At 35.7% G+C, this 27874-nt stretch overlaps 1 protein-coding gene and 1 pseudogene across 1 annotated transcript in view; one reads left to right on the plus strand and one right to left on the minus strand.

The window, feature by feature from the left end:
* TYR (tyrosinase) overlaps positions 1-25944 on the plus strand; it is a 120251-nt gene extending 94307 nt beyond the window's left edge. Inside the window, 4 exon segments of the mRNA XM_001105033.5 lie at positions 16582-16763; positions 25558-25743; positions 25746-25816; positions 25819-25944. Of these exon segments, the coding sequence (XP_001105033.4) occupies positions 16582-16763; positions 25558-25743; positions 25746-25816; positions 25819-25944 (565 nt within the window).
* LOC106993423 (chromobox protein homolog 3 pseudogene) lies at positions 21436-24911 on the minus strand (annotated as a pseudogene).
* Positions 25945-27874: the final 1930 nt, after the last annotated feature.

Below are 27874 nucleotides of genomic sequence, written 5' to 3' on the forward strand. Positions count from 1 at the left end.
ATCAGAGTGAACAGGCAACCTACAGAATGGGAGAAAATTTTTACAATCTACCCATCTGACAAAGGGCTAATACCCAGAATCTACAAAGAACTTAAACAAATTTACAAGAAAATAATCAAACAAACCAATCAAAAAGTGGGCAAAGATATGAACAGACATTTCTCAAAAGAAGACATTTATGCAGCCAACAGACACATGAAAAAATGCTCATCATCACTGGTCATCAGAGAAATGCAAATCAAAACCACAATGAGATATCATCTCACACCAGTTAGAATGGTGATCATTAAAAAGTCAGGAAAAAACAGGTGCTGGAGAGGATATGGAGAAATAGGAATGCTTTTACACTGTTGGTGGGACTGTAAACTAGTTCAACCATTGTGGAAGACAGTGTGGCGATTCTTCAAGGATCTAGAAGTAGAAATACCGTTTAACCCCACCATCCCATTACTGGGTATATACCCAAAGGATTATAAACCATGCTTCTATAAACACACATGCACACATATGTTTATTGTGGCACTATTCACAATAGCAAAGACTTGGAACCAACCTAAATATCCATGAATGATAGACTGAATTAAGAAAATGTGGCACATAAACACAATGGAATACTATGCAGCCATAAAAAGGATGAGTTCATGTCCTATGTAGAGACATGGATGAAGCTAGAAACCATCATTCTGAGCAAATTATCACAAGGACAGAAAACCAAACACAGCATGTTCTCACTCATAGGCGGCAACTAAACAATGAGAATACTTGCACACAGGGTGGGGAACATCGCACATCAGGGCCTGTCGTGGGGTGGGGGTAGAGGGTAGGGATAGCATTAGGAGATATACCTAATGTAAATGACGAATTAATGGGTGCAGCACATCAACACGGCACATGTATACATATGTAACAAACCTGCATGCTGTGTACATGTACCCTAGAACTTAACGTATAATAATAAAAAGAAAAGAAAGAAAAAGAGAATAAATTAATATCCGAATTGTGAAGAAAAAAAAAAGTAATAGCTATTTGTCATATGTAGAAGTTGTCTTAGTCACTATCGCTCCCCTGGCATACTATGATCTACACTAAACAGAAGTATTATATTTTGATTTATTATAATTTAATATAATACACACATCCATTATAATTATAGTTCCAAAATTCAAATCCAGGAATGGTCACTTCTTATCTAAAATACTTAGGTACAAGTTAACCCTTGGGATCAAGCCCAGACTCCCCACCCCGATATGTATAAGGCCTTTCATAGTGTGACCCACCTCCACCTTTCCGGGCTCACTTCTTGTAGATCCTGCACTGCTCTATACATTGCATCCCACACCAGATCACTTTTATTTTTCAATTACATCAGTGCCCAGGGTCCCTGTTGGTCTACACATTCTATGTGATAGCTTTCTCATAATTTACTCATCCAATTTAAATACCACTTCCTCGTTTCCCCATCTGGTTAGCTGCTCCTGCTGTAATCCCACAGGCTTTATACACATCTTTAAAAGCATCATTTACATTGCCTTAACACTGTATGTATGCATTTATCACAACATGGAGAGAGATCAATGAGGATAGGGACTGTGCTTCTACATCACTGGAGCCTGACATGTCATGATTCTTAAGATGATAAATATTTATTGAATAAATAAACGGACAACTCAGTGAAGGGAGAGAGGTAAGTTTTGTTATCACCACTTCAGAGGTAAGAGCGGTGAGGCTTTGAGGGTCCATCAGTAATTCCTATTGAAAGCTAAGTGAATAGCAGACCTCTCATTTGCACCCAGCATTGTCTGGAGGGGCTGGCCCTTTAGGAGACCTTTTCTACATTCATCCTGACTACTGTGCCCTGTGTAGCCTGGCTCATTTTATTTGAGTGCAATTTCTGCCTGATGCAGTGTCTCTCAATCCTGGGTGCACATTAAATAGTTCATAGCAGGGTGCCTGCTACTTAATGAAATGCTTAAATGTTTATGGGAAAGGAGAGAAAAAAACACTGAAACTGCCTTTCTTTCTTAAACTTTTAATTCTTTAGGACTTTTTGGTTCTTATACTAAGTTCCTCCGAGTTTCATCATTAGTTTAAGTGATTTTAATCTGATTTTAACTCCCTTACTCATTCCCCAAGGGTTTGTTTCCCCTTTTCTCAACTAAGTTAAGAACTTCTAGACTATACACTTAAAATTAATTGAGATTGGTCCCAGTTGAATTTCTTAGCTGTATAACAGGATTTTCATTTGAAGCTATTTATTCCTGACAATCTCTACTCTTAGAGTGTCGAGTTCTCTTAAAAGGGCTGTTTTTCAGTGAAAGTTTCCAGATACTCTCAAATGTGTTTCATCATTAGCCAGGAGCCAGGAGGAAATAGAGCTCCTGGGACGCTGTTATTTCAAACCTAGATAGAGCTTCCAAGTTTTTCCCAGTGGTCTCAGTAGAAGTAGGCTGTGGATCTACTACTGCATTGCTCCCTTTGAGCCCTCAAACTCAGCTGTCGGTCCATTGAATTGTACATTAACTAGGCATGATTATGTCACTCCATGGCTTACAATCCTCCAATGGCTTCTCACAGCTTTTAAACTAATATTGACTAATTACCTTTCATGCAAACCTATATTATCTGGGTTAAACCACATATACCCACAGATATCCACATAATATCCTGCCTTTCAATCCATCTGATCTACTTGCAGGGTCCCAAAAGCATACCTCTGTTCCTTCATGCTTGTGCTTTACTACTCCTAGAGTGCTTTTTTTTCCCTTTTATTACTTTGCCCAGATCTCTACTATTCATTTTTTAAAACTTAAGTTCAAGCATCACCGAAGGGGCACCTTGACCGACACCACTCATCCCTCATCCAAGCGGATACTATCTCCTCTTTCTCTTGTTTCCCAAGGCATGAAGGGCCCTTCTCTGCTGGCATTCGCACTGTACTGTGCTGAATTATTGACCAGACTTCAGCTCTTTGTAAAACAAGCACATTTCCTCATTTGGCTTTGTATCTCCAGCACTCAATGCAATGCTTATTACATGCCAGGCACTGTCCTAATTGATGGGGATTAGTGAATGGTACAATCTACCAAGATTCAAACCCAAATCATCAACATCTCTTAGATCTTTTGTTCTCCAAGGTCTGATATGTAAACACTAGTGATTCATAAAATGTTTCATACTCTCTTAAATAATTTGAAAACATTTTGGAATCTCTAGGGAAAAATACACAATTCCTACGTATTTCATGTATGGTTTATGAGACTTTATAAATAATATGAATTCAATCTCCTGGTTGAATTCATTTTTTTAACTGGCAGGCACTGTAATGGGCACGCGACATATAATGACCAATAAGGCAACATCATTGCTTTCAGTGAATTTCCCATATAGCTGAAAAATGACACATGATCAAATAATTGCAATGCAATATGACAAATGTGATAATCAAAGGAGCAAAATGTCAACTCTTAAAAGTTTTCATAAATGTAGCCATTGAGCTAATCTTAAAGGGGCAAAAGATGTAGGAGAATATAAAAGTTTAAAGAACCCATAAGGAAGAAAAATCCCAAAACAAAGTATTTATAATTTTAACAACAATAATAATAACATCAATACTTACTCTATGCTACACATTACTGTAATTGATTTTACATATATTAATTCAGTTAATGCTAAAAATAATCCCTTGTAGTAAGTAATATTACCTATTGGTTTCTTAGGGCTTCCATAATAGAGTGCAAGCATAACTCTAAGATATGGAAGTTATAACTCTAAGACATGGCTTCAGACCATGACAATAAAACAAACATTCTAATAAAGTTAGTCACATTAATATTTTGATTTCCCAGTGCATATAAAAGGTTATATTTACACTATATTGTAGTATATTTATGGTGCAATAACATTATGCCTAAGAATATAATGTATATACCTTACATTAAAAATACTTTATGCTAAAAAATGCTAAGAATATTCTGAACCTTCAGCAAGTTGTGATCTTTTCTCTGGTAGGTCAGACCTCTGGTAGATCTAGCAGGTTGATGGTTGCTGGCAGATCAGGGTGATGGCTGCTGAAGTTTGGAGTGGATGCAACAATTTCTTAAAACAAGAAAAAAAAAAAGAGTTTGCTACATTGATTGACTCTTCCTTTCAAAAAATGTATTCTTGTAGCATGTGATGCTATTTTTGATAGCATTTTGCCCACAGTAGAACTTCTTGCAAATATGGAGTCAATCCTCTCAAACCCTGTTGGAGCTTTATTAGATAAATTTATAGAATATTCTAAGTACTTTGTTGTCATTTCAACAGTTCAGAGCATCTTCACCAGAAATAAATCTCATCTCAAGAAACCATTTTCTTTGCTCATCCATAAGATGCAACACCTCATTCATTCAAATTTTATTATGTGATTGAATAATTTGTTTCCATCTTCAGGCTCTACTTGTACTCTAGTTCTTTTGCAATTTCTCCCACATCTGCAATAACTTTCTCCATTGAAGTTTGAACCCCCTCTAAGTCATCCATGTGGTTTGTATTCAACTTCTTCCACACTTCTGTTAATGTTGATATTTTGACTACCTCCCATGAAAATTAATGTTTTTGATTGTATCTAAATAGTTAACCCCTTCCAAAAGGTTTTCTATTAATTTTGCCCAAATTCATCAGAGGAATCACTGTATGTCAGCTATACCCTTACAGAATGTATTTCTTAAATAATAACAACTGAAAGTCAAAATTACTCCTTAATCCATGGGCGGCCAAATGGATGTTGTGTAGGTAGGAATTAAAGCAATATACATCTCCTTGTATATCTCCATCAGCGCTCTTGGGTGACCTTGTCAATGTGCAGTAATATTTTGAATGAAATCTTTTTTTTTTTAAGAAGTAAGTCTCAACAATGGACTTGAAATATTCAGTATATCATGGTATAAACAGATGTGCTGTCATCTAAACCTTTTTCTATTTAAAGAGCACAGGCAGAGTTAAATTTAGAATTTTTGATGGCGTTAGGACTTTTGGAATGGCTTCAACTAAATAAGCACTGGTTTCAACTTAAACTCACCAGCTGCTTTAGCTCCTAACAAGAGAGTTAACCTATTCTTTGAAGCTTTAAAACCAGGCATTGACTTCTCTCTAGCAAAGAAAGTCCTAGATGGCATCTTCCAATAGCAGCCAATTTGTCTACCTTGAAAATTGGTTGTTTAGTGTAGTCACTTTCATCTATTATCTTAGCAAGATTTTCTGGTTAATTTGCCGCAGCCTTTCTATCAGAACTTATTGCTTCACCTGGCACTTTTATTTTATGAAAATGGACTCTTTTCTTAAATCTCTTGAACCACTGCCAGCTTCAAACTCTTCTTCTTCAACTTCCTCACTGCTCTCAGGACTCACAGAATTGAAGAGAGCTGGGACCTTGCTCTGGATTAGGCTTTAGCTTAACAGAAGGTTGTAGCTGGTTTGATCTTCTATCCAAACCACTAAAACTTTCTCCATATCAGCAATAAGACTGTTTCACTTTCTTATCATTTATGTGCTCACGAGTAGCACTTTTGATTTCCTTCAAGAATTTTTCTTTTGCATTTACAGCTTGACTACATTTCATATAAAAGGCCTAGCTTTTGGCCTATGTTGGCTTTGGACATGCTTTCCTCATTATTATTTTTACCTCTAATATTTATCTAATATTATTCCTACCTCTAGGTAATTATTCCTATCTCTTGATTTAAAGTGAGAGATGTGTGACTATTCCTTTCAACTGAACATTTATAGGCCACAGTAGGGTTATTAATTGACCCAATTTCAGTATTTCTACGTGTCAGAGAACAGGGAGGCCTGAAGAGAGGGAGAAGGACTGTTGGTGATGGGGGTGGGAGGGAAGGAGGACAGCTGGCAGATGGAGCAGTCAGAACATACACAAAACTTCACCATCTTATACAGATGTGGTTTGTGGCACCCCAAAACAATTACAAGAGTGACATCAAAAATCACTGATCACAGATCATAATAAGAGATTTAGTAATATTGAAAAAGTTTGAAATATTGTAAGAATTACCAAACTGTGACAGAGACATGACGTGAACACAAGCTGTTGGAAAAACGTCACTGAGAGACTTCTGCAATGTGGGGTTGCCACAAACCTTCAATTTGTAAACAATGTAATATCTGCATAAAGCAATAAATTGAATTGTAATCAAATATGATATACCTGTGCCACAGACTGGGTAGCTTAAGCAACAGAATGTTTTTTGTCTTACAGTTCTGGAAAATTAAAGTCTGAGATCAAGGTGTCACTAGGGTTGGTTTATTTTAAGGCTTCTTCCCTTGACTTGTAGATGGCCATCTTTTTTCCTGCATCTTCTCATAGTCTTCTCTGTCCCTGCCCATGCTCAAATTTCCTCTTCTTCTAAGGACTTCATTCATATTGGATTCTGGCCGATGCTAATGATTTCATTTCAACTTAATTATCTCTTTAAAGATCTTATATCCAAATAAAGTAACATTCTGAAGTATTAGGAGTTAGGACTTAAACATTCGAATTTTACAGGGATACAGTTTAGCTCATACTATGTTATAATCCCCACTTCACTGAAAAGAAGAGTGGAGTACATGAAGTTAAGTAGCTTGCCCCAGTTTGCAGAATTACTAAGTATCACAATCATCTAGCTCCAGAATCTGTGAGGCTAGCCTTTATATTGTATGATTCTCTGTTTATATTTTAAAATAAGAAACAAAATTCACAGACCTATTGAATTTTTAGGATATCTCTTTTGTTTGTGGTAAACCATAGTTCACAAATAGCAAAAATGTGCCTATGTCTACACCATAGGCATACCAATTTCTTGAAAGCTAAGCAGGGTCTAGCCTCGTTAGTACTTGGATGGGAGACCAAATAGCAAATATATAAAATGTCTTGTCTGAGGAAATTAAATTGGCTCCTGTATTAAGCTGTGGAACTAATGGTTTCTTCTCTGTGCAAGTATAATGACCACAATTAATCTCACTGCATGTTAGGCACTGTCCTTGGTGTACTGTACACCTCATCTCATTTATGTCTCACAGCTCTTTACAGTTTGTTATTATCCATATTTTACAGAAGAGCAAACTGAAACTTCCAGAGATTATCTCCTCTCTCCTCACAAAAACCAATAACAGGAATTTGAAACAAGGTTTCTTAGGAGGAGGTTTTGTATTTCTGGTTTCTCTTCGTGCTCCCACATCCCAGGGGTAAAGTTAGGATGCCTTGTAGAAGCCTTTGTGATTGTGGAAATTGGACTTTCCCCTCTTGTATGTTCATCTGGCAGGTTCTTCCCATGTTCATAACAAGATATATTGTACTGCTTTCCCCAACTCCCTTCACTTTCACTGCCTGTTGTGATGTGAGCTGTTTAGGTCCCTTTCAGCACTCTTAAAGTCACCTCCCAAGTACTCTGTGGCCCTCTTCAGGAGGGTATTCTAAGCTAGTCATCATGGATACGTCTAGGCCCAGATCCAGAATCTCATGTCTATGGCATTCTCTTTGACCTACTTATCTGTTGCCACCTCATGCTCTACTAAGCCAGTGCTAGTCTACAGGTCCTCATGGCCTGTGAATAAAAAAGGGTTTCAATTCCGCAAGGATAAATCATATGTCTTTAGACTACTGATATTAGTGTTTCACAACTATGCTGTCATCCTTTCTTACATACTCTGAGAGATTTTGTAATCAAATGTCTGTTTGTCACATGAGGTGAAATCAGAAGATGCCTAGTTCTCACTTCTGTGTATAGCTTTGAAAGGCCTGCTAATGCTTGGAACAAAACATGAAAGCCTTGTCCACCGTTCTGTTTTAATTCCCAATTACTAATTTCTTGCATGTTAGTGGAAAAGCATTAAACTTGGAACAGAGCACCGTGATTCTGGTCCTAGCTCTGCCAGCTGAGTGTTATAATAAAAGTCACAGGAATATAAAATGGAACCCCAGATTTCCTACTGCTTTCTAGCTGAGTTACTATTGGCAAATTCTTAGACTCTTTGACTTAATTTTTTCTTCTGTAAAATGGAAACAATAAAATAGTAAGCAAGATATTGTTCAAAGGAAAACTTTAGCCAAATTAAATTTAAAAGAGTTTAATGGAGCAAAGAACAATTAATAAATCAGGTAGCTTCCTGGGCTAGAGTAGGCTCAGATTCTCTAGCATAGCCACATGGTGGAAGAAGATTTATGTGCAGAAAAAGAAAAATAACATTAAAAAAATGAGAGTGAGGTACAGAAACAGATTGGTTATAGCTTGGTGTTTGACTTATTTGAACACGGTTTGAACAGCTGGCAACCTTTGATTAGACAAAACTCGGTGATTGGTGAAAGAATAGACTATAGTCTGTTTACAAGTCCATTTAGGTTATAGTTCACAATGTACAGAGAAACCTTTAGGCTGAACTTAAAATATGTAGGAGACAGTTTTCAGCTAAACTTCATTTAACAATACATTAAGAATTTATTTTATAGAAATTGCTTTATTGCTACATTTGTCTTCTGGGTTAGATTATAAACTCAAGATTATTGGGTAAATAGTTGGCACCTACTGTGTGCATGGCCCTGAGAAAACAAAAGATAAAAAGCTGCTATTCTTCAGCTGGTTGGCAGCATTAATATTCCCCCAATGTACTTGTGCCTGCTCTGAAAACAACAATGCTCTGCCTCTATTTGGATTTGTTCCCTCACAGTGAAAGAAAAAAAAGTGATTGTGATCCTGAATTTCTGAAATAAGGAATGTGTTTAACGGATAATCTAGCATCTGTTTTCTGTACCTTTCCCACCCTGTTGACAAATTCTCCTCCATCTACATTGCTTAAAGCTTAGTCAGAAAGTAACAGAAACCTCCTCATGGAGAGAAAGGAAGGAAAGAACAGAAACCTAGATAGGGAACATGAGAGTGTCAGAGAAACAAGCCCAGATAGGTCAGCCAGAAGAACTGGGTTCTCATGTTAACTCAGTCCCTTACCAACTTTGTTCACTACTTTCTCTCTGCCCTTTTTTTTAAGTATGATTTCACGTTATCTCCTTCGTTGTATTTGTTATGCTAATACATATCCTTTCCTGATCTTGCAATGTATTCATTGCTACTCCTTGAGTATAAAGAGTGTGAATCCTGAGTCCTCTGAGAAAAGGAACACTTAAGGTGTTTAATGCTAATTAATGCAGGTGTCTGTTGGATAAACAGCTTACATTTCAAGATGAAGGTCAAGCAGAGCATCTTCCAAGAGAGAGAAAATCTACACATCAGACTTTGGTAGAAGCATATGCATACTCACATCTGCAGAAACACCCTGTCATCCTGTGTAAACACACAGAGAACAGGGTATTTACTATTATTAGTAACAGAGTGGTAGCCAAGACCTCTTGATTCCAGTATTGGTTGTACCGTTAACTGTGACCTTTGGATTCAAATTTTATTTTGCCTCTGTAAAATGAGGGGTTTGGAAGGGAAGAAAACAAACTACTGCTTCTTTAGAACTGAGTCAATCATTTATGTTTTCTCATTTTATCCATAAGTATTATTACTCGACATTTCACTTCCTTATTTTATTTTTGTTCTCATAAATACGTTAAAATGGATAGTACCATCCGCTTTCTATAAATGAGCACACTGAGGCCTAGAGAGTTTTATTGGATTAAGTTTAAATGGAAATGTTTATTATCATTTAAAAATTACAAATTTGTTTTAACAAGTAACTGCTTCAAAACAAGTACTACATGAAGAAACAAACAAACAAACAAAAAAGAATAAAAAATACAGGAATGCACTGGCCTTGCTATTATACAACTACAATTCAATAAATTTTGAGTGACTAGAAATTTGAGTGGCTGGAGGCATCTCAAGCTGTAGTTCTCAAAGACAGTGTGATTGTCACATCATCTGTCCTGGCCTTTCAGAAAGATGACATCTAAGAAAAATAACTCCAGATTCTCTTGTATTTTCATTATCTCATTATTCCCATGGCTTCAGTTATTAGCTAGAGGTTGGTGGGTTCTCCATTTGTGCTTCCAAAGTTAATCTTACTCTGAAATCCAGACCCAGATATCTAGCTAATGACCTGACATCCCCACTGAAATGTCTCAAAAACATCTTGCAGCACAGCACATCTAGAATCATGACATTAACATCCTCCCCTAATATTCCACTTCTTCAGGGATTTCTATATCTGGTAATACAAACACTTTGCTCAGTAGCATAAGCCAGAAAATCAGGCATTTTCTGTGGCACCTGGCCTCTCAGTTGTACTGCTTGGACTTCTGGACGTCATCTTTTTTCCTGGACATAATTTTCTCACTGATTTATCTCCCTTGATGCCTGCATATCCACCAACTCCTACTCTTCCTCAGTCCCTTCTTTGCAATGAAATCTGTCTGGTCTTTTACAAATGATAAACTGTTCATGTTATCATTCACCATCCCAGATACAAACAGTGATTTTTTTACCACTCTTAGGAAAAAAACACAAATTTCCCTAACATGGCCTCTGCTACCCTTCATGATTTGGCCTCAGTTCACCTTCCTAGCCTCATCTGGAGCTATATGCTCCTTGATCCCCATAGACATATTGGTCAATTTTTAGTTCCTTGAATTTGTCGCATACTTCCGATCAATATTTTATTTAGATTATTTAGTAGTTACCTAATATCTTCTTCTGCTCCAGGATCCCACCCAGGATACTACATTGTATTTAATCATCCTGTCTCCTTAGGTTCCTCTTGCCTATGAGAGTTTTTCAGACTTTCCTTGTTTTTTGATGACCTTCACAACTTTGAGGAGTACTGCTCAGGTATTTTGTAAAATGTCCCACATTTGATATTTGTCTGATATTTTTCTAATGATTAAACTGGGATATGTGTTTTGAGATGGACAACCATAGAGGTAAAGCACCGTTCTCTTCACATCATATCACAGGTGTATAAGGACTCAACATGTACCCCAAAGTATGGTGCCTTAGGATGCTGAGTATTTTGAAGTAAAGGAGATTGGAAGGCCTCAGAAGCAAAGTCTCTGTCCCCTCTTTCTCCTGGGAAAGAAGCCATAGAAACTAGACAACTTCTTCCCCAAGTTCATGAAAACTAGAACCTTTCTTTTCCAAAACAAGCCATAAACCCTAAAAATATTACTATCATCTTCTCTCATCTTTCTGTGTAGCAACTGGCCATAAAGAAATACTTTGACCTACGTTGTTTGATAGTAGATCATAAAACCTTCATTTCTAAGGTCCTGCCCTATATGTAGGAGGAGGGACTACTGCACAGAGAGGTCAAAAAGAATACAAACAGATAGGTCTCACTGGATTGTTTCTCTCAGTCTACTACCATTAGATCATACCCTTTTGTCCTGTCAAATTTCTGCATCACTGGCCATAAGCATAAAATCTAAGCATAAAAATAGACAATTTTCCCTGGGTCTTTGTTTCTTTTGTCTGAAGTCTCCCATGTCATATAAAACTTTGATTAAATTATTATGCTTTTCTCTTGTTAATCTGTCTTTTGTTATAGGAGTATTGGCCATGACCCTTACGATGAGTAGAGAGAAATTATCACACCTCTATCACCCCACAAGGGCCACGCTATTAACATAACTTACCATTGTGAATGTTAACCTTGATTACCTGTCAGAGGTAGTGTTGGTCAACTTTGTCAAACTGTTAAATGATTTCACCATGTTTTGATACTGTACTCTTTGAAAAGAAGTAACTGTGTGCATCCCATACTTAGTGAGTGGGGAGTTACAGATAGTACCCTCAGGGCAGAGTATCTACATAATTATTTGAATTCTTTTACATGATCATAATTATTTGAATTCTTTTACATGATAGATTTATATATTTCTCTCCATTTATTAACTTATATATTTATAGATTATATCTGTATAGACTCCTCTATATTTACTTTATATGGATTTCTTTTGTGGCTCAAACTCTTCCAGTTTTAGCCTTTAGGAGTGATTTCAGTTGACTCCTCTGTCCCTTTGACATATCTCTAACATTGTGGATGGCTGTGGTTTCTTTGAATATATCCTTACTTTATGGCACTGCAAGATGCTCAACATTCATCTTATATGTTTCTTATTCCAGCCCTAGAGGCTGCCATTTCTTCAAGGAGCCACAGTTCTCTTTATTGGAGAATATTTCTTCTGTTCTGCCTACTTTTTCTTCTTCTGGAATTCCAATTATGCATATGTTACATTTTTTTTGAAATTGTCCCACAATTCTTAATTATTTTTTATTATTTCTCTTTGCATTTCAGTTTGGGAAGTTTCTGCTAACCTTGCCTCAAGTTCACTGATTCTTTTCTTGACCATATCAACGCTAGTGATATATGCAACACTGTTGGAGTGTTTTTGATTTCTAGCCTTTCTTTCGATTTTTTCTTAGAGTTTCCATCTTTCTGCTTACATTATTCATGGGTTTTTTGGTGTATTATTTACTTTTTTATTAGAAATGTTATTCTAATGTATTAATTTTATATTATGTATAGTTATTTAAAATTTATATTATTCACAATTGTTTCAGATTCCATGTCTCATAGTTCCAAAATCTATATCATATCTGAGTTGGGTTCTAATGATTGCTTTGCCTCTTCAGATTTTTTTTCTTCTCTGTTGCCATGCCTTGTAATTTTTTATTAAAAGCCATATAGGTTTTATTAGGTAAGATAAACCGAGGTAAATGGGCTTTTAGTGTACAAATTTATGATATTCTGGCAAGAAGTCGGACAATGATTAAATGTTTGTCATAGTTGTTATGGTTTTGAGATCAGAGGCCTCAAGTTTCTCTAGTGTATTTGTTTTTGTCTCTATTCTTGGTTTTAGGTTCCCCTACATACTCTTCCTTAGAGATAGTTTATGTATTTCAGCTCTTTTAGCTGCAATCCACTGTTGTTATACTGAAGCTTTGTTGGATGGTGGTAAAGTATGAGGGAGGGGGAGTGTTCAAAATATTCTAATTAAATCTTAGTCCTTTAGTAGACCAGTGCATTGGGGCTTCACAATACAGCTTTTTCTTCTTTTGCCTCTGCCCCTCTATTTGCTTCCCTGACTGCAGTATTTCTATTTATTTCCTTGAAACTCTGACACCTGTGGCTTATATTTACTTCCCCTTAGGTGAGACAGGAAAACTGAAAGAGACTGGACTGAAAGGAATTCTCTTCCTGAAACTGGGATAAGGCTCTAACCATTTCCCCTGGATCATAGGGTTTTGATATGGATAATGTCCTGGGCGTATTTCACAATGGTCACTCTCCTCCTCTCTGTGACAGAATAAGGAGAGTATCTTTCTGAGGTCTTCACCATGAAAACCTGGTGGAGTTCCTGGAGGTAAAGCCCCAAACATGTGGAAGTTCCCTTAAGACAGCAGCACCCAGGAATTTCCCACTATCATCACTAGTCTAGACTCAGTCTCCAGTCATTCATGGAAGTGTTTCAGCGTTCCTACCACTTTAGGAATCCAGCTGCTCGTGCCCCTGGTAAGCAGATCTCAGCTATGTGCCTCTGGATGAACCCATCTCTCCACTTTTGAGTATGGCAGTTTGACCCACAACTTCAATTCTCTCATGGGTCCAAGAAAATTTGTTGATTATTAATTTGTCTATTTTTTCCTTATTTTAAGGATAAGAGTGACCAGAGTCTTTACGGACCTGAAATCAGAGTTCCCATGCCAGCTTTCATTTAAAAAACATATCTTTCCATGTTTCCATCTGTGGTCATCTTTACATTTTTCTAATTTTTCTGTTGTGAATTTCACTGTTGCTCAGATGTTCAGAAAACTATTTAGATTCAGTTCAAATTAAGTTTTGCTAAAATGATGACTACCCCCTCCTCCCTAAATGTCAATGTAATTATCTAAGTTAAACATTAGTATTCCCATGTGAGCTATTCTAGACATGGTTTGGTGAAATTAACTGAAGTTGAGAGTCACTGGTGAAGAACTTAATCAAGATTAATACCTTCATTTGAAAAGGTTGATGAGGTGCGTGAGCACATTAATGGTTTCATCCATTAAATCTTTTGGTGCTGAGAATTGATACCCTTGCCCTACTTAGGTAAAGAATTTTTATTTCATGGCAGAAACAAGATTATTTATAAATTGAACGATAATAGTAATTTTTCTCAATTGACAAAAGGTACAATTTTTGCCTCAAGCCCTTATCTAGTGGCTCATTGTATATCAGGCTATTCCAAAATCAGTCGAAGTTTGACAGGGGTGGTGGAGGGATTATCAGACAGCCTCCTTCTCATTTCAAAAAATTAATTTACCAATTGAAAATACATGGTTTAGTACAAATGTCTACTAAAAATTATTTGTAATATGATTTCCTTTTTGTTTATATTTTCTTTTTTTTATATAACAAACAAGTACTGCTTTTGTGAAGAGAAGAAAACCATAGAAGTTAAAACAAAAGGACTAGTTTATAAAATCATAGGACTTTAATGAAATTGGGGTTTATTTGTTAAGCCAGTTTCTAATTTCTTGTGTTGAGGAAAGTGAAGCACAAAAAAACTAATCTTAAATCTTCTAATTTCTCATTTTTGCCTATCAGAATAATAAACATCACCAAAGGCACTGCTCACATATACATGGCTTTGGCATTTCTATTACAGCTTATGTTATATCTCATCAATTTTAAAGTGTTTCCAGTATAGTCGTAATACTGAGGAGGAGGAAGAAGAGGAAAGAGGAGCTGTGAGAAAGATAATAGCTTTTACTTACCATTTGGCAAGCACTTAACTGTGTATTTTGTGTTATTTTAATTAACGCTCACATTACCTTCATGGCATAAACATAATTCACATTTTGTAGAATAAAGAAGATCAAACAGATTATAAAACTTTACAAATCTTCCTTGTCGTAACCTATAGAACTCAGATTTTTACACAGGTCTATGTGTAGGTTGACCTACAGTAGATACTCAGTAAATATTCATTTAATAATTGCACTAATTTAGAAAGTATTTGGTATACATGAACCAGATTTTTAGTGTTTTTCAGTGGACTGCCAATTACTCACTAAATTCACAACTGAAAACCAACTTTGACCACAAGTAGTGTTTCAAGTTCAGATCCTCTAATAAACAAAATTGTTTTCTGTCATGGAAAAAATGATCACCATTTCTTCCATTTGGCTTCCTTGTCCTCTTTGTTTTTGTGCTTCAAAATATTGAAAATGGTTTTCTAAAATTGTATTCAATTTATTTGAAGCATTATCACTTCTTTTTCAATACCACCTTTTCTACCATGTACCAACCTTTGACCTGCTAGCTTAAAATGTACAGCTAAGTAACAATAGCTTACTTATTTAGTACTTTCACAAAAACTATCATATTGGAAACAGGTAGGACAGATATTATCACTCTTATTTTAGGGATGAGGAGGCTAAGTCTCCAAGTTCAATGATTGGCTTAGAGTCATACAGTCAGATGAAAACACAGAGCTAGGCCTCAAGGAGAGTTCCCCAACTCCAATTCTTGTGTTCCTTCTTGTATGTATGTCACACGACTCGATAATGCAAGGCCATTCTCTTTGTCATATTGTTTATGGTCCCCTATAAATTATCCTACAACTTGAGTTTCTACTCCATTCTTACTGGAGTTTTTCAATCCTTTAACTTTTTAGTTTTTGTTCTAGTCAAAGCTTTTAGTTGCATGAAGCAGAAACTAACTCTGCCTGATTTAAGTAGGAAAAGAATTTGCTGAGAGGCTATTGGGTAGCTCACAAAACCAAGGAGCATCAGGTTCAGAAACAGGTGAGAATAAGCAATAATCAGCTAAGACAGCTGCCAAAACCCTGCTATAGAACACAGGGCACTTCTTGGGCAACGGATTCCTTTGCTGGTACATCTGGCTTTGCTGCCCCTGAAAAGTAAATATTGTTGTATCAACTGCCACTGCCCATTTCTAGGATGGTTTCCGATTGTCCCTGCTTCTTTGTGTTACTATCTCCTGTTTCAAAGTCATGAATGAGTATGTCTGATTGGCAGAATATTTATCATATGGTCATACTCTAACTTTAGGAAAAGCCGGGAAACAAAGTACAAGTATTTAAACCATTATCATTGGAGGTAAGCTCTGTCTCCCATCAAGACTCATTAAGCCCACACTTCACCTATCACAACATGGATGTTTAAATCGTTGAAAGCCTCCCACCAGAACCAAAAAAGTGACCAAATTCCAGCACTGTTTCCAATTTGGTTTTATATGTTCTTTCTCTGGTCTTTCTTTGGGACAAGCAATATATTTAATTTGCAACTATGATTGTCACTCAACCAATGGTTACCTTTATTTTGCAGCATTCTGAAGGTTCAAAACTCAATGTGTAAGTTTTATTCACCTCCTAAGCAATTATTGTTTCAAAGCTAGCCTCAATATTTATTTTAAATGAGTGAACTTCTTCAAGGCCTGAAAGAATAAACTGATACTTCATGAAATATTTTTGAAGTATAAAGAATATATTCGACATCTTTCCATGTCTCCAGATTTTAATATATGCCTTACTTTACTTTAAAAATTTTCAAATATGTCTTTTATACACAATATGTTTCTTAGTCTGAATAACCCTTTCCTCTGCAGTATTTTTGAGCAGTGGCTCCGAAGGCACCATCCTCTTCAAGAAGTTTATCCAGAAGCCAATGCACCCATTGGACATAACCGGGAATCCTACATGGTTCCTTTTATACCACTGTACAGAAACGGTGATTTCTTTATTTCATCCAAAGATCTGGGCTATGACTATAGCTACCTACAAGATTCAGGTAAAGTTTACTTTCTTTCAGAGGAATTGCTGAATCTAATGTTACCAATTTATTTTGAGATAGCACAAAACCTTATGCTTCTACAATGTTATTCCTGAATGCTTTAAATCGGGAAAGTGCATTATAATCCTTAATTTATTACCAGTTTAATAAAAATCTTAAGATCACTAAGAACAGAGAAGTTTGCAAAGGGTGGAGGTGTGGTAAGAGGAGGGACTTCCTGTAAGTCTCAAGTAACAGGTCTTCCCTTCCTTCTATGAAAACCACAGTACATAAAGAAGAGAGCTTACTGGTAACTATTTTTCAAAGATTTTCCATTTAGGATTTTATGGTTTAGTCTCTGTTTCCATTTCCAAAACATGCTAGACTTTCATGTATTCATGTTTTTGAATATACTATTGTTTCTGCCTGAATTCTGACTCTATTTCTCCATTTGTCAAACTCTCAGATATAAAAATCATTTTATACTTATAGTCATGTTTACTCACGCCTTTCTCATAGTTACATAGTATTTTTTTCTATGTATGAATCTGTCCTGGGTTTTATTCTTCCCCAAACCCCCAAGATCAGAATTTATCTCACAAGCTTCTCCATTCTAAGCATCACATTTTATCTGGTATGGACTGAAATCAATAAATCAATTTGAGTGCAAGTGATATTTATCATGAAGTGTCATTTCTCTTAATTAATATAAGTGAAGTTTGCTAGAAAAATGTCATACCTCTTTATACTCAGGTCATTTTTGGATATATATTTTTAAACACTGTAAGTATTCTATCATGCTAGGTGTTTTTTTTATGTGTCTGCACTGAGTTGTTTATTCTTTACACATACATTTATTGAATAACTACTTTGAACAAGACTTTGCCATAGATACTATGGATACAATGGTAAACAACATAGTCTCTATCTTCATAAAGTTTACAATGGAAGAAAAAGATAACTGCTTGCTTAAAAACTCATTTATGTAGAGATATGTCTAACTCCAGAGGTCAATGAAGTGATATTTCAGATGACATCAATATGACAGGTAGAATTAACTAGTTGAAAAGGAGGGCATGATTATGATTTTGGGCCATATTGTTAGAATAATGCAAGCCACTGATAAATTTTAAGCAGGTTATAATCAAATTTGAATTTTCAAAAGATTATTGCAGCTTCAGTGTGTAGAAAGATTTTAGCAGTTGGAAAGCACATGCAGAAAGGCAGTGTAAATGCTATTACAAGAGTCTGGGGAAGAGGTAAAGGTAGTTTGAGTTGCAGTGGTAGTGGCAGGAAGGGAGATAGAAAGCATGATTAATTTGATATTATTTTGAAGGCAAAATTTACAGAACTTGGAAAATGATTTATATACCAGATGAAGGAGATTAGGAATGGCTTTATGCTTTCTGGCCTGTGAAACTGATGAATGTAGAATAATTCACTGATATAATAACAAGGGGAGCAAAGAAAGACTTGGAGGAAGGTTTATGGTTTTTTTTTTTTTTTTTTTTTTTTTTTTTTTTTTTTTTTTTGAGACAGAGTCTCGCTCTGTCACCCAGGCTGGAGTACAGTGGCCGGATCTCAGCTCACTGCAAGCTCCGCCTCCCGGGTTTACGCCATTCTCCTGCCTCAGCCTCCCGAGTAGCTGGGACTACAGGCGCCCGCCACCTCGCCCGGCTAGTTTTTTGTATTTTTTAGTAGAGACGGGGTTTCACTGTGTTAGCCAGGATGGTCTCGATCTCCTGACCTCGTGATCCGCCCGTCTCGGCCTCCCAAAGTGCTGGGATTACAGGCTTGAGCCACCGCGCCCGGCCGGCTTATGGTTTTGTTATACAGTGAAACGAAGTTATATGGGATGGCAAGGTAAATGTCTCTTGGGAAGTTGGATACACAGGCCTGAAACTCAAAAATGGTGTCTGGCCCTCAGATCCGAATGTGAGGGACATCAGTATACAAACTGTTGACTCAGCTAATTTTTAAAATCCTATGAAGGGGTGATTTTTATTCTGTTTTACAGGTAAGTAAATTGAGAATCAGAAATACAAAGTGATTAATTTTAAACTACAAAGCTAATAAGTGTCAAATATTTAATCCAAAACTTTATCACTCCATCACTGCACAGAGAGGAGGGTTCCTTTTAACCCCTATATTGTCTTCTACACATATGCTCCACCTCTTTGTTCCTTCCCTAAGTGTACAAATGAATACTTTTACTACAAAGGCAACACAATTACCTGGATGAGCCAGGGGAAAAGAAGCTCAATGAGTCATATTAGAGGCTTGAAGGTATTATTTATTTCCAATTAAATTTAAATAAATAAAATTTATTTGAATGCTTTAGAGTAATTTTCATACAGCTTTGAATTTACAAAGTTAATTTTAGAGAAGTTTGACTTTAAAATAACCAACAGCAGATACTTGGGAGGCTGAGACAGGAGGTTCACTTAAACCCAGGAATGTGAGGCCAATTTGGGCAACACAGCAAGACTCATCTCTAAAAACAAAGTAAAGTAAAACAAAACAAAACAAAATAGCTAAACTAAGTAACAGCAATTGCCTATTTTCTGTTTTATGAATTTTTCCATATTGTTGCTTCTGTTGTACTTTCAAGAAGTTTAAAATTTATCTCTATTCATAGCCAAATTTTAAGCTTACTTAAAAATTATTTTAAATGTCTTGATATAATTTTGTTCAAAGGGATTATTATTCATCATCCAGGTAGGTACTCATGCTTATAATTACTTAAGTGATTTCTGTAAAAGGGCAGCTGATTTCTGCCATTTATAAAACATTCTCTTATAATTGAATTTAGTGATTCTTTAGAAAATTGAGTAGCAGGTAATTTTCTTGTATGTATAACTAATTTACAAGGTGAGGCCAAAAAGCTTTGGCAATGAAGGGTTATATCCTCAATGTTGTTGATAAATGTAATCTTGCTTTCTGGGTAGCAGAAAAGTTCTCTGTTGAGAGCATCTTTCTTCCCATACATTAAAAAAGACCTGGAAATTTGGTTTCAAAAATGAGAAGGGGAAACAATGCTCATAGTAACTGCAGTGCCCCATTCTGCCAATGGAATTTGATGACACTTCTATCATTTGTGAATTTGTTCAATAGCTCTTTTTAGCTATGTGTACACCTCTGTGCATGCTGTTCCTTTCTGCCTAGGATGGATTGCCATCAACATTATATGCTCAGAGTCTAACTCATTCTTTTACTCAGTGGGACAGTCTTCTTGGTGCCTTCCTTGACTTCACAGAGAGATGTAGGAGGTCTCTTCTCCATGATCCCTTTGTATCTTCATCAGAATATTACTCTTGAAATGATTTGTTTACCTGCCAGGTGCTGAGGGTGAAAAGGTAAATGAGACAGAGTGTCCCCTGACAGGTAGTGTATCTCAATGAATATGTGATTTTTTAAATAAATGAATAGAAGAATGAAAGATAAAACATGTAAGACATAATACTTGTTTTTGAGAGTTTGTGACAAGCTTGAACAGTAAGATATATATAAATAGATATAATCATAATAAATGGACATTTATGCCAAATGTCACAAGGCAGCAAAGAAACTAGTTTGAGAATCCAGAAGAGAGGATGGAGCTGAGTCAGCAGCTGAAGCAAGTTTGGAAAGAAAACCTCCTATTGTAAGCTGATTTAGTTGAAATATTGATGAAATTATTATTTTATCATGATAAGAATCAACAGCAGTTGTAAATTGTTTTCTATATGGTAGACATTGTACCAATGGTTATATATACATTGTCTGGTTTAATAGCTCCAGGCAGATTCCTAATTCATTAGAGTAATGGCCCCTAACTACTTCATGTGTTTGTTTTGTGAATAAATGGGCATGTTAATGCACTTTGGAAATGACAGCACATAAAACAAAAATGTACATAATTATTCTGAAAAGAATGGATGACAAGAAAAATAGGACTTCACATAGAGAAAGATGATAAAAAAATTATGACATTGGGAAAGAACAAAAAGGTGCACTATTGGGGCTCAAAAGCAGATAGCTTAGAAAGAAAGTCTGAATTTTAGTTTAAAGACATTGAGAAGTAAAAGTGTTTCAAAGATAGTCCCTTGGTGACAGTAAAAATTGAGACCACTTGGAATGAATTGAAGTGGAGCAATAATAAGAGAAGCTGGAGAACAGAACTGACATAGAAATAGTGTTTAAAAGCTGTGAAAACACTTGAGCTGAGTCTTTAAAATAAAGAAAATATTTATTATATAGCCTCTATGTATCCTGCCTTTTTTGGACATTGTAAGTGTACTGTGTATTGAAGCCACTAACAGCAATCTAAGCTAGGTATTGTAGTCCCATTTTCAAAATAATTTTAATATATATTAAAAACAGTAACTTTCAAGGTCTAGGGTTTACCCTAGATTATAGAGTCCATGATGGTTCACCAACAACCCATCTATATTATAGCTAGTCAGAAAGGAAAAGGTAAATGGTCAAAGATATATTTTTTTCTTTTTAAGGGAACTTCCCCCAAAGTTATACACATATTTTTGCTCTAGACTTGAGTCACATAGCCATGACTTGCTGCAAGGTAAGCCCCGGATGCACTCTCTTCTTTCTGCTATGTCAAAAAGTAAATTTGTAGTATCTTCTGTGTATGTTCTACATACATATCTTCTATATGCATTATAGAGAGCAACTTCTATAGAGGAATTGTTTTGTTAGAAAGAATCCATTTGCTCTTACTGAACAGATATTCAGTATAAACTTCCTCATTTACTCAAATCTTATAGTCTCCTAAATAGATTCTATAGTTATATTTACATAAAATTTAAACATTTCTCCTTAACTACTATGTGCCTTTAATATGCAGTAGATTTTGATAATGAGATTTGTTTTTCTTTATATTTATTTTTAGGTTAATTGTTGATGCACAGGGAGGTTTACTCTATGTAATCCTTATCTAGCAGTATGCTATTTTTTTAAATATGCATTATCTGATGATGGATTTCCTATAGTTATATCATCTATTAATTGCCTCAGGTACTTTTAGTAGCATGCTTTCTACTTGTATCAGTAAAAAGACATTCATTTTTTATTTTGGAAAAATAATAATAGAATAAAACAAAAATAAAAATCACCTATAATCTTATTGTTAGATTGATCACTTGTGTTGTTTTAGTCTCCATTGTACTTTTTCTTATACTTTTTTCCACATACACATAAGGTGTTAAGCATATGTTTTAATTAATTTAATTTTATCGAATAATATATGCATGCTATTTTACAAGCCAAAGTGTGATCCAAGACTTATAACAAAAGACTTATGCCCCTATATCAGCTACTGTAACCCTTTTAGCTATTTATTCTGCTATTTTGCTCTGTATTTCTAAATAATAGGCAAATATTACTATCTGTTAATTCATCAAGTTTATCTCTAGAGTTCCTCATATTTAAATAATGATTTTAACTCACTTACAGCTTCCCTGTTCTTTCATTCAACTTCTCAGTATAGTATTATCATATTTGGGGGCAAATCCACATCTAGGAATTGTATTGTTTTCACTACTACAATATTATTTACAATTCAACCAAATAGTATGCTATGATTACATTTGTTTTCCTACATTCCTAATTCCAATTCTATTGGAATTAAGACTTTTATCTTTTTGATTTTAAAGCACCCATCACTGTTTATACCAAATTTTAAAAGGAACTGTAAATACCACTTCATAACAGAGTGAAATATGGGCAATTTATACATTTTTCACCTGGGTGACATCCTTTGTGTAGGTCTCCCCTTCTCATTCCACACCTGCCATTCAGGGACATTCCTTCACCATATCTTCTGGGTACAATAACACATTCAGTCATTCAGTAAACATGTTCATTATCTCATATGTGTTTCAGATACTGTATCAGATTCTAGAATTATATCAATGATGAAAACATACTATTGGCCTTCAAGGAACCATTTTAATAGAAAAAAATATATTCATGTAATAGATAGCTGGAATATAATGTGATGGGTGTGATAATACAGGAAATGCTAAGCCAGTAACATATTGGATGCTGTCTCTCCCCAGTGCCATGTTCTTATGGTGGTTTGAGGAATATAAATAATCAGGAGGCTAAAGACTTTTCCTTGTTCAGATTTATTTTTAAAATATATATGGTCAAAATCTGTTGTTGCTTTTTAAAGTAATGTAAAACTATTCACCACTATTCACCTTTATTTACAATAAAGGAATCAATATACAATTGGATAACATTCTGATTACTACAAAGTTATTGTTTATCCTGGTTTCTGCTGAACCAGCAAATCGAATTTTGAAAATACTGAGTCTACATGTAAGGAATGAGTTAAGGTGAAGAAAAAATATCCAAGTCAATACATTATAAAAGTTGTTCATCTATTTATGGCAGCAGATTCTAAACTGCCAAATCTCCAACCATCTGATTGGGTTCCTATAAGCCACATCTTAGACATACCATGAATCATTACCTTTTAGTCAATATAGCACAGGGATTTCAACTTTTTGTAAAGGAATGGCTTGCTAGAGGAATATTTAAATGTCCATTAAACTAAGTCTTGTTTAGATAATTAAAACACAGCAGGATCTGTCTAGTCCCCTCATCTGGTTGGGGAGGTTGTTGGTAGTAATAAAATTATTCCTTTTAGGAATTTTGCAAACAGCCTGTTCATTTATATGACCAAGGGTGTAGATAGGGATTCTTATATGGCTGCTTTTAAATGATTCATTTAAATTATCCAACTAATTATAGAATCATCTGTTTTATTTGAAATGTATGGCTTCAGGAAAATTTTGAATTTAATTTGATGTGATTTATTTCTTAGGTTGCTCAGAATGATGGCATCTCAGAAACATGTGCTTACCCATGATTTTTGTTTTGGTGAATGTTTAAAAACAACACAAAAAGCCATTTACGCATGCATTTTATGCACACACACACACACACAGACACACACAACCCAGAGTGTTCCTTAGGCTGAACACAAGTTCTGATTGAGTAATGGCTATGGAAATTTTCCACGACATTTAGAAATGCTGTTCTCCAATGCAGAGGAAATAATACATCATGATATCAAATGTTCTTTTATGATAAAGGAAGCAATTACAGAAAGCTTTTATTTATTCAAAGTAACCAATGGTATTGATGAAAAAAAAAAAACACACACACACCAAAAAAACCCAACTCTCCCAATACTACTTTTAAAATGAACATATCAAAACTGATTTTCATTAGAATGTATTTTTCCACACTAGTTAATTAAAAGCCAAGACCCAGATTTATGTATATATTTATATATATATTTATGTGTATATTTATATTTTATATATATATATATATCTTGCAGTACAAACAATTAAGCTTCATCATCTGGACAAAAATGCCAACTTACTCTCTCTTTGTAAAAAGCAATTACAATTTCAAGAAACTTCATATTTGCTTCTTTTGCTAGCACCAAGTAGGCCTGATGTGAATATTCCCATTTCAGGAGAAACATCCATTCTCCACTGCTGCCTGTGGCACCAATTATTCTTTCAGGATCAAGATCTCTGGTGAAGCTTCTTGGTTTGCCGGCAGCACCTCTTTTCTTCTTTGATTTGATGTCATTAGATTCACTGTCAGATAAAAACTTTCTTTATTTTTGTACCTTTTTTTTTTTTTTTTACCAGCTTTTTGAGAATTAAGAAATGTTTCAATTAACTCTGGACAATCTAAATTTTTTGCGGGTTCCCAAGTACTGTCAACATCTGACATCCTTTCCACTTCAGGAAATGCTCCACCTTCCCTTTTGCTACAATTGGATCCAGTAGTTTTTCCACAGATTCTTCAGGCTCTGCCTCTTCGACTTTTTTACCCTTTTCATTCTGTTTTTTTTTTTTCTTTTTCCTCCCTTTTTAAAAAATTTGTTTTTATTTTTTGCAATGTAGTTTCATTTAAGGCTTTTGAGGTTTTTTGTTTTTTGTTTGTTTGTTTGTTTTTTGTTTTTTGTTTTTGCTTGTTTTGGTTGTTGTTTGATTTCGGCACACCTGAAGGGCCATTATTCATACAGATATCGGCTCCCCTAAGCCCCGCCCCTCCAGGCTTTACTTTCAGCGTCCTGAGGCCTATCAAGGCCAGGCTCCCGTCCTCCACCAGGGGGCGCAGGGTTCTTGGTCCGCGCATCTCAGAGGAGAAACAAAGGCCCAGAGTGTGGGCGCTCCAGGGTACCGCGGCACAGGGCCCGCTCCTGTGCCCCTGCGGCCCGGTAACCAAGAGCGCCCCCCACCACCGAAGCCTTGGGACAGAGGGACAACCCCCATGAGCCAAAATCTGTTTCAAGATTTAAGACTGTGACCTCTGTGAATATAGAGATTGTTCAAATGCCCTGAGGTTCTTGGGAGGCTTCTAAGATTACGGAGCATTTGCCAACATTACTATTAATGTTTGTCAAATAATTAAAAGACTGGATTAGTGAATGATTAATGATGTAACAGTGTTCTATTGATAATCGGAATAGTTACAAGATCCTTTTACAGAAAAAGATGGAAAAATCACAGCTAACATTTAATTGAGTACACACTATATACCAGGCTCTGAATCACTTGCGGATGTTATCTATAAAATTCAAACGTTCCAACAATGGGGGTATTATTTTCCTATTTTTCTGATGAAGAAACTGAGGCTTTGGAGTATTAGGTATAACTTTCCCAAGCTCTTACAGCTAATAAGTAGTAGAACTGGCCTTCAAAGGACTGTGAAAGGTTGAAGATGATGGTGATCGTAACAATGGTGGTAACAATAAAAACAATGGGATGTCTTTCTATTTCAGGCTCAGACTCTTTTCAAGACTACATTAAGTCCTATCTGGAACAAGCCGGTCGGATCTGGTCATGGCTCCTTGGGGCGGCGATGGTAGGAGCCGCCCTCACTGCCCTGCTGGCAGGGCTTGTGAGCTTGCTGTGTGGTCACAAGAGAAAGCACCTTGCTGAAGAAAGGCAGCCACTCCTCATGGAGAAAGAGGATTACCACAACTTGTTGTATCAGAGCCATTTATAAAAGGCTTAGGCAATAGAGTAGGGTCAAAAGTTAGAGTGACCTCACTCTAACTCAAAGTAATGTCCAGGTTCCCACAGAATATCTGCTGATATTTTTCTGTAAAGACCATTTGCAAAATTGCAACCTAATACAAAGTGTACCCTTCTTCCAGCTCAGGTAGAACACGCCTGTCTTTGTCTTGCTGTTTTCACTCAGCCCTTTTAACATTTTCCCCTAAGCCCACATGTCTAAGGAAAGGATGCTATTTGGTAATGAGGAACTGTTATTTGTATCTGAATTAAAGTGCTCTTATTTTACAAAAAGGAAATAATTTTGATTTTTGCCTTCTGATTATTTATATATATATTTTATTGGTTCCTTTTTTATTTTAATAAAACAGTGACAAATCTACATTAACTGACTCCTTTAGGCTTCAGAAACACATTTTTTTTTCTTCAGAAAGTATGATATTCCCCTATATTTTACATTTCTGCTCCAAAATATATTATAAACTTCAAATAGAAAACAACCTTTAGCTCTTTCCTGTCATAGCTCTGACGATATTTTTCAAGGTCATTGAGAACAAGGGCCCAGCCTCAACAACACATCCAGCTAAGTGCCTGTCTTGAGATGTGTCCATTAAATATGTTAATGATGATAATTATATTAACATATTTTCACCTTCTAAAAGTATTTTATTAGAGAAAGTTTAAAATGCAATCAAACATTTGAAGTTTGAACAACTCTCTGACTATCAGCCTTTCTGCAGTTCTAGTAAAATAACTCATTTCCATTTTCCTTGCTTATTAAGATTTCAAATTAGGATGTTCAGATAATCCTACTACTTAAATTTTGGGGCCCTATTGATTTCCAAAAAAAAAAAGTACAATTGATATTACATTTGTATTATGGCTATATATAGCATAAAAGACGAGGACCAGTGGGTAGAATTTATAGTGGGCCCAATTTTAGTTCAATAAGAGGAAACACTGTTCAATACTCAGTTCCAAAATCAAAATGGACATCTTTGGACAATAATAAGTGGTTACCACTGGAAGTCTTCACATACTAGATTGGGTGGCTAATCTATAGAGAAAATTTAAGTAGTGAGTCATTTAAATTGGCTCAGGGTTCTTGCCAACTCTCTCCCCACTGTAAACCAAAGCTAACCATGCTCTATAAAAAGTCCCTAGTACTCTTCCACATTATTTCAGGGTGTTTCACCATTCTTTCTTCCAGCCTTCTAACCAAATTTATTTACTTCGTCCAGGTGTTCCCAGCTCTTCAGTTTCCTTATACCTAGCTGTGCTTGTCTGCTTAGGATTTTCAAATAGTATTTCAGTTTGACTGCTTTTGTTTCCAGTGTCATCTTTGAACACCATACTTTCTCTGTCCCTTGGTGGCATATTAAAGGCAGATCTACTCAATCCAGGCTCCTAGAAACCCCTCTGGGTCTGGCATCTGAGCCCTACATCTCTGGGAAGGTAGTTAAGATGAGACACACGGGTTTTTATGGGTTCCTTTCCGTCACAAGATTCTGTAACTACTAAAAGGTCTGAAGCATACATTCTGATAGTTTATAAATGCATTTAAAAATAAATTGGCTGAAAAATTTGAGTTCTTGAAAACATCTTTATCTGTATAAGACTGACCTAAAATCAAGACCACATAATTTTCAAATGATTACTTTTCATTTATTCCCATTTTAGATTTCAAAGAGAGGCAAAAATCATCCTACTTTACACAGGTCCTAACAACACACATGTCCTAACCATACATTGTGGTTAATTTTAAAATCTACGATAAGTAAAAATTTACAATTATTTCTAAAGTTATCGTATTAATTATCAGAAATTCCTAACCATTACTAAACTTGGTAATAGAGCAGCAGTCATCTTTTGACTCCCATTAGTTGTCAAACTTAAGCTAGCATGTCTAATTTCTGATACCGACTGGAGGACACTCTGGCAAGAAGTGGGGAGCAGCACACGTGGACACAGTGGAAGTCTGTGGGAGGAAACGATAAATACCAGGGAGTATATCCTCAACTTAGTACATAACCAGCAAAAAAGATTTCAAACAGATCATTCACAATGGTGTCTGAGGATTAG

This window comes from Macaca mulatta, chromosome 14 (genome assembly GCF_049350105.2).
Source record: "Macaca mulatta isolate MMU2019108-1 chromosome 14, T2T-MMU8v2.0, whole genome shotgun sequence".
Taxonomy (NCBI): Eukaryota; Metazoa; Chordata; class Mammalia; order Primates; family Cercopithecidae; genus Macaca; species Macaca mulatta.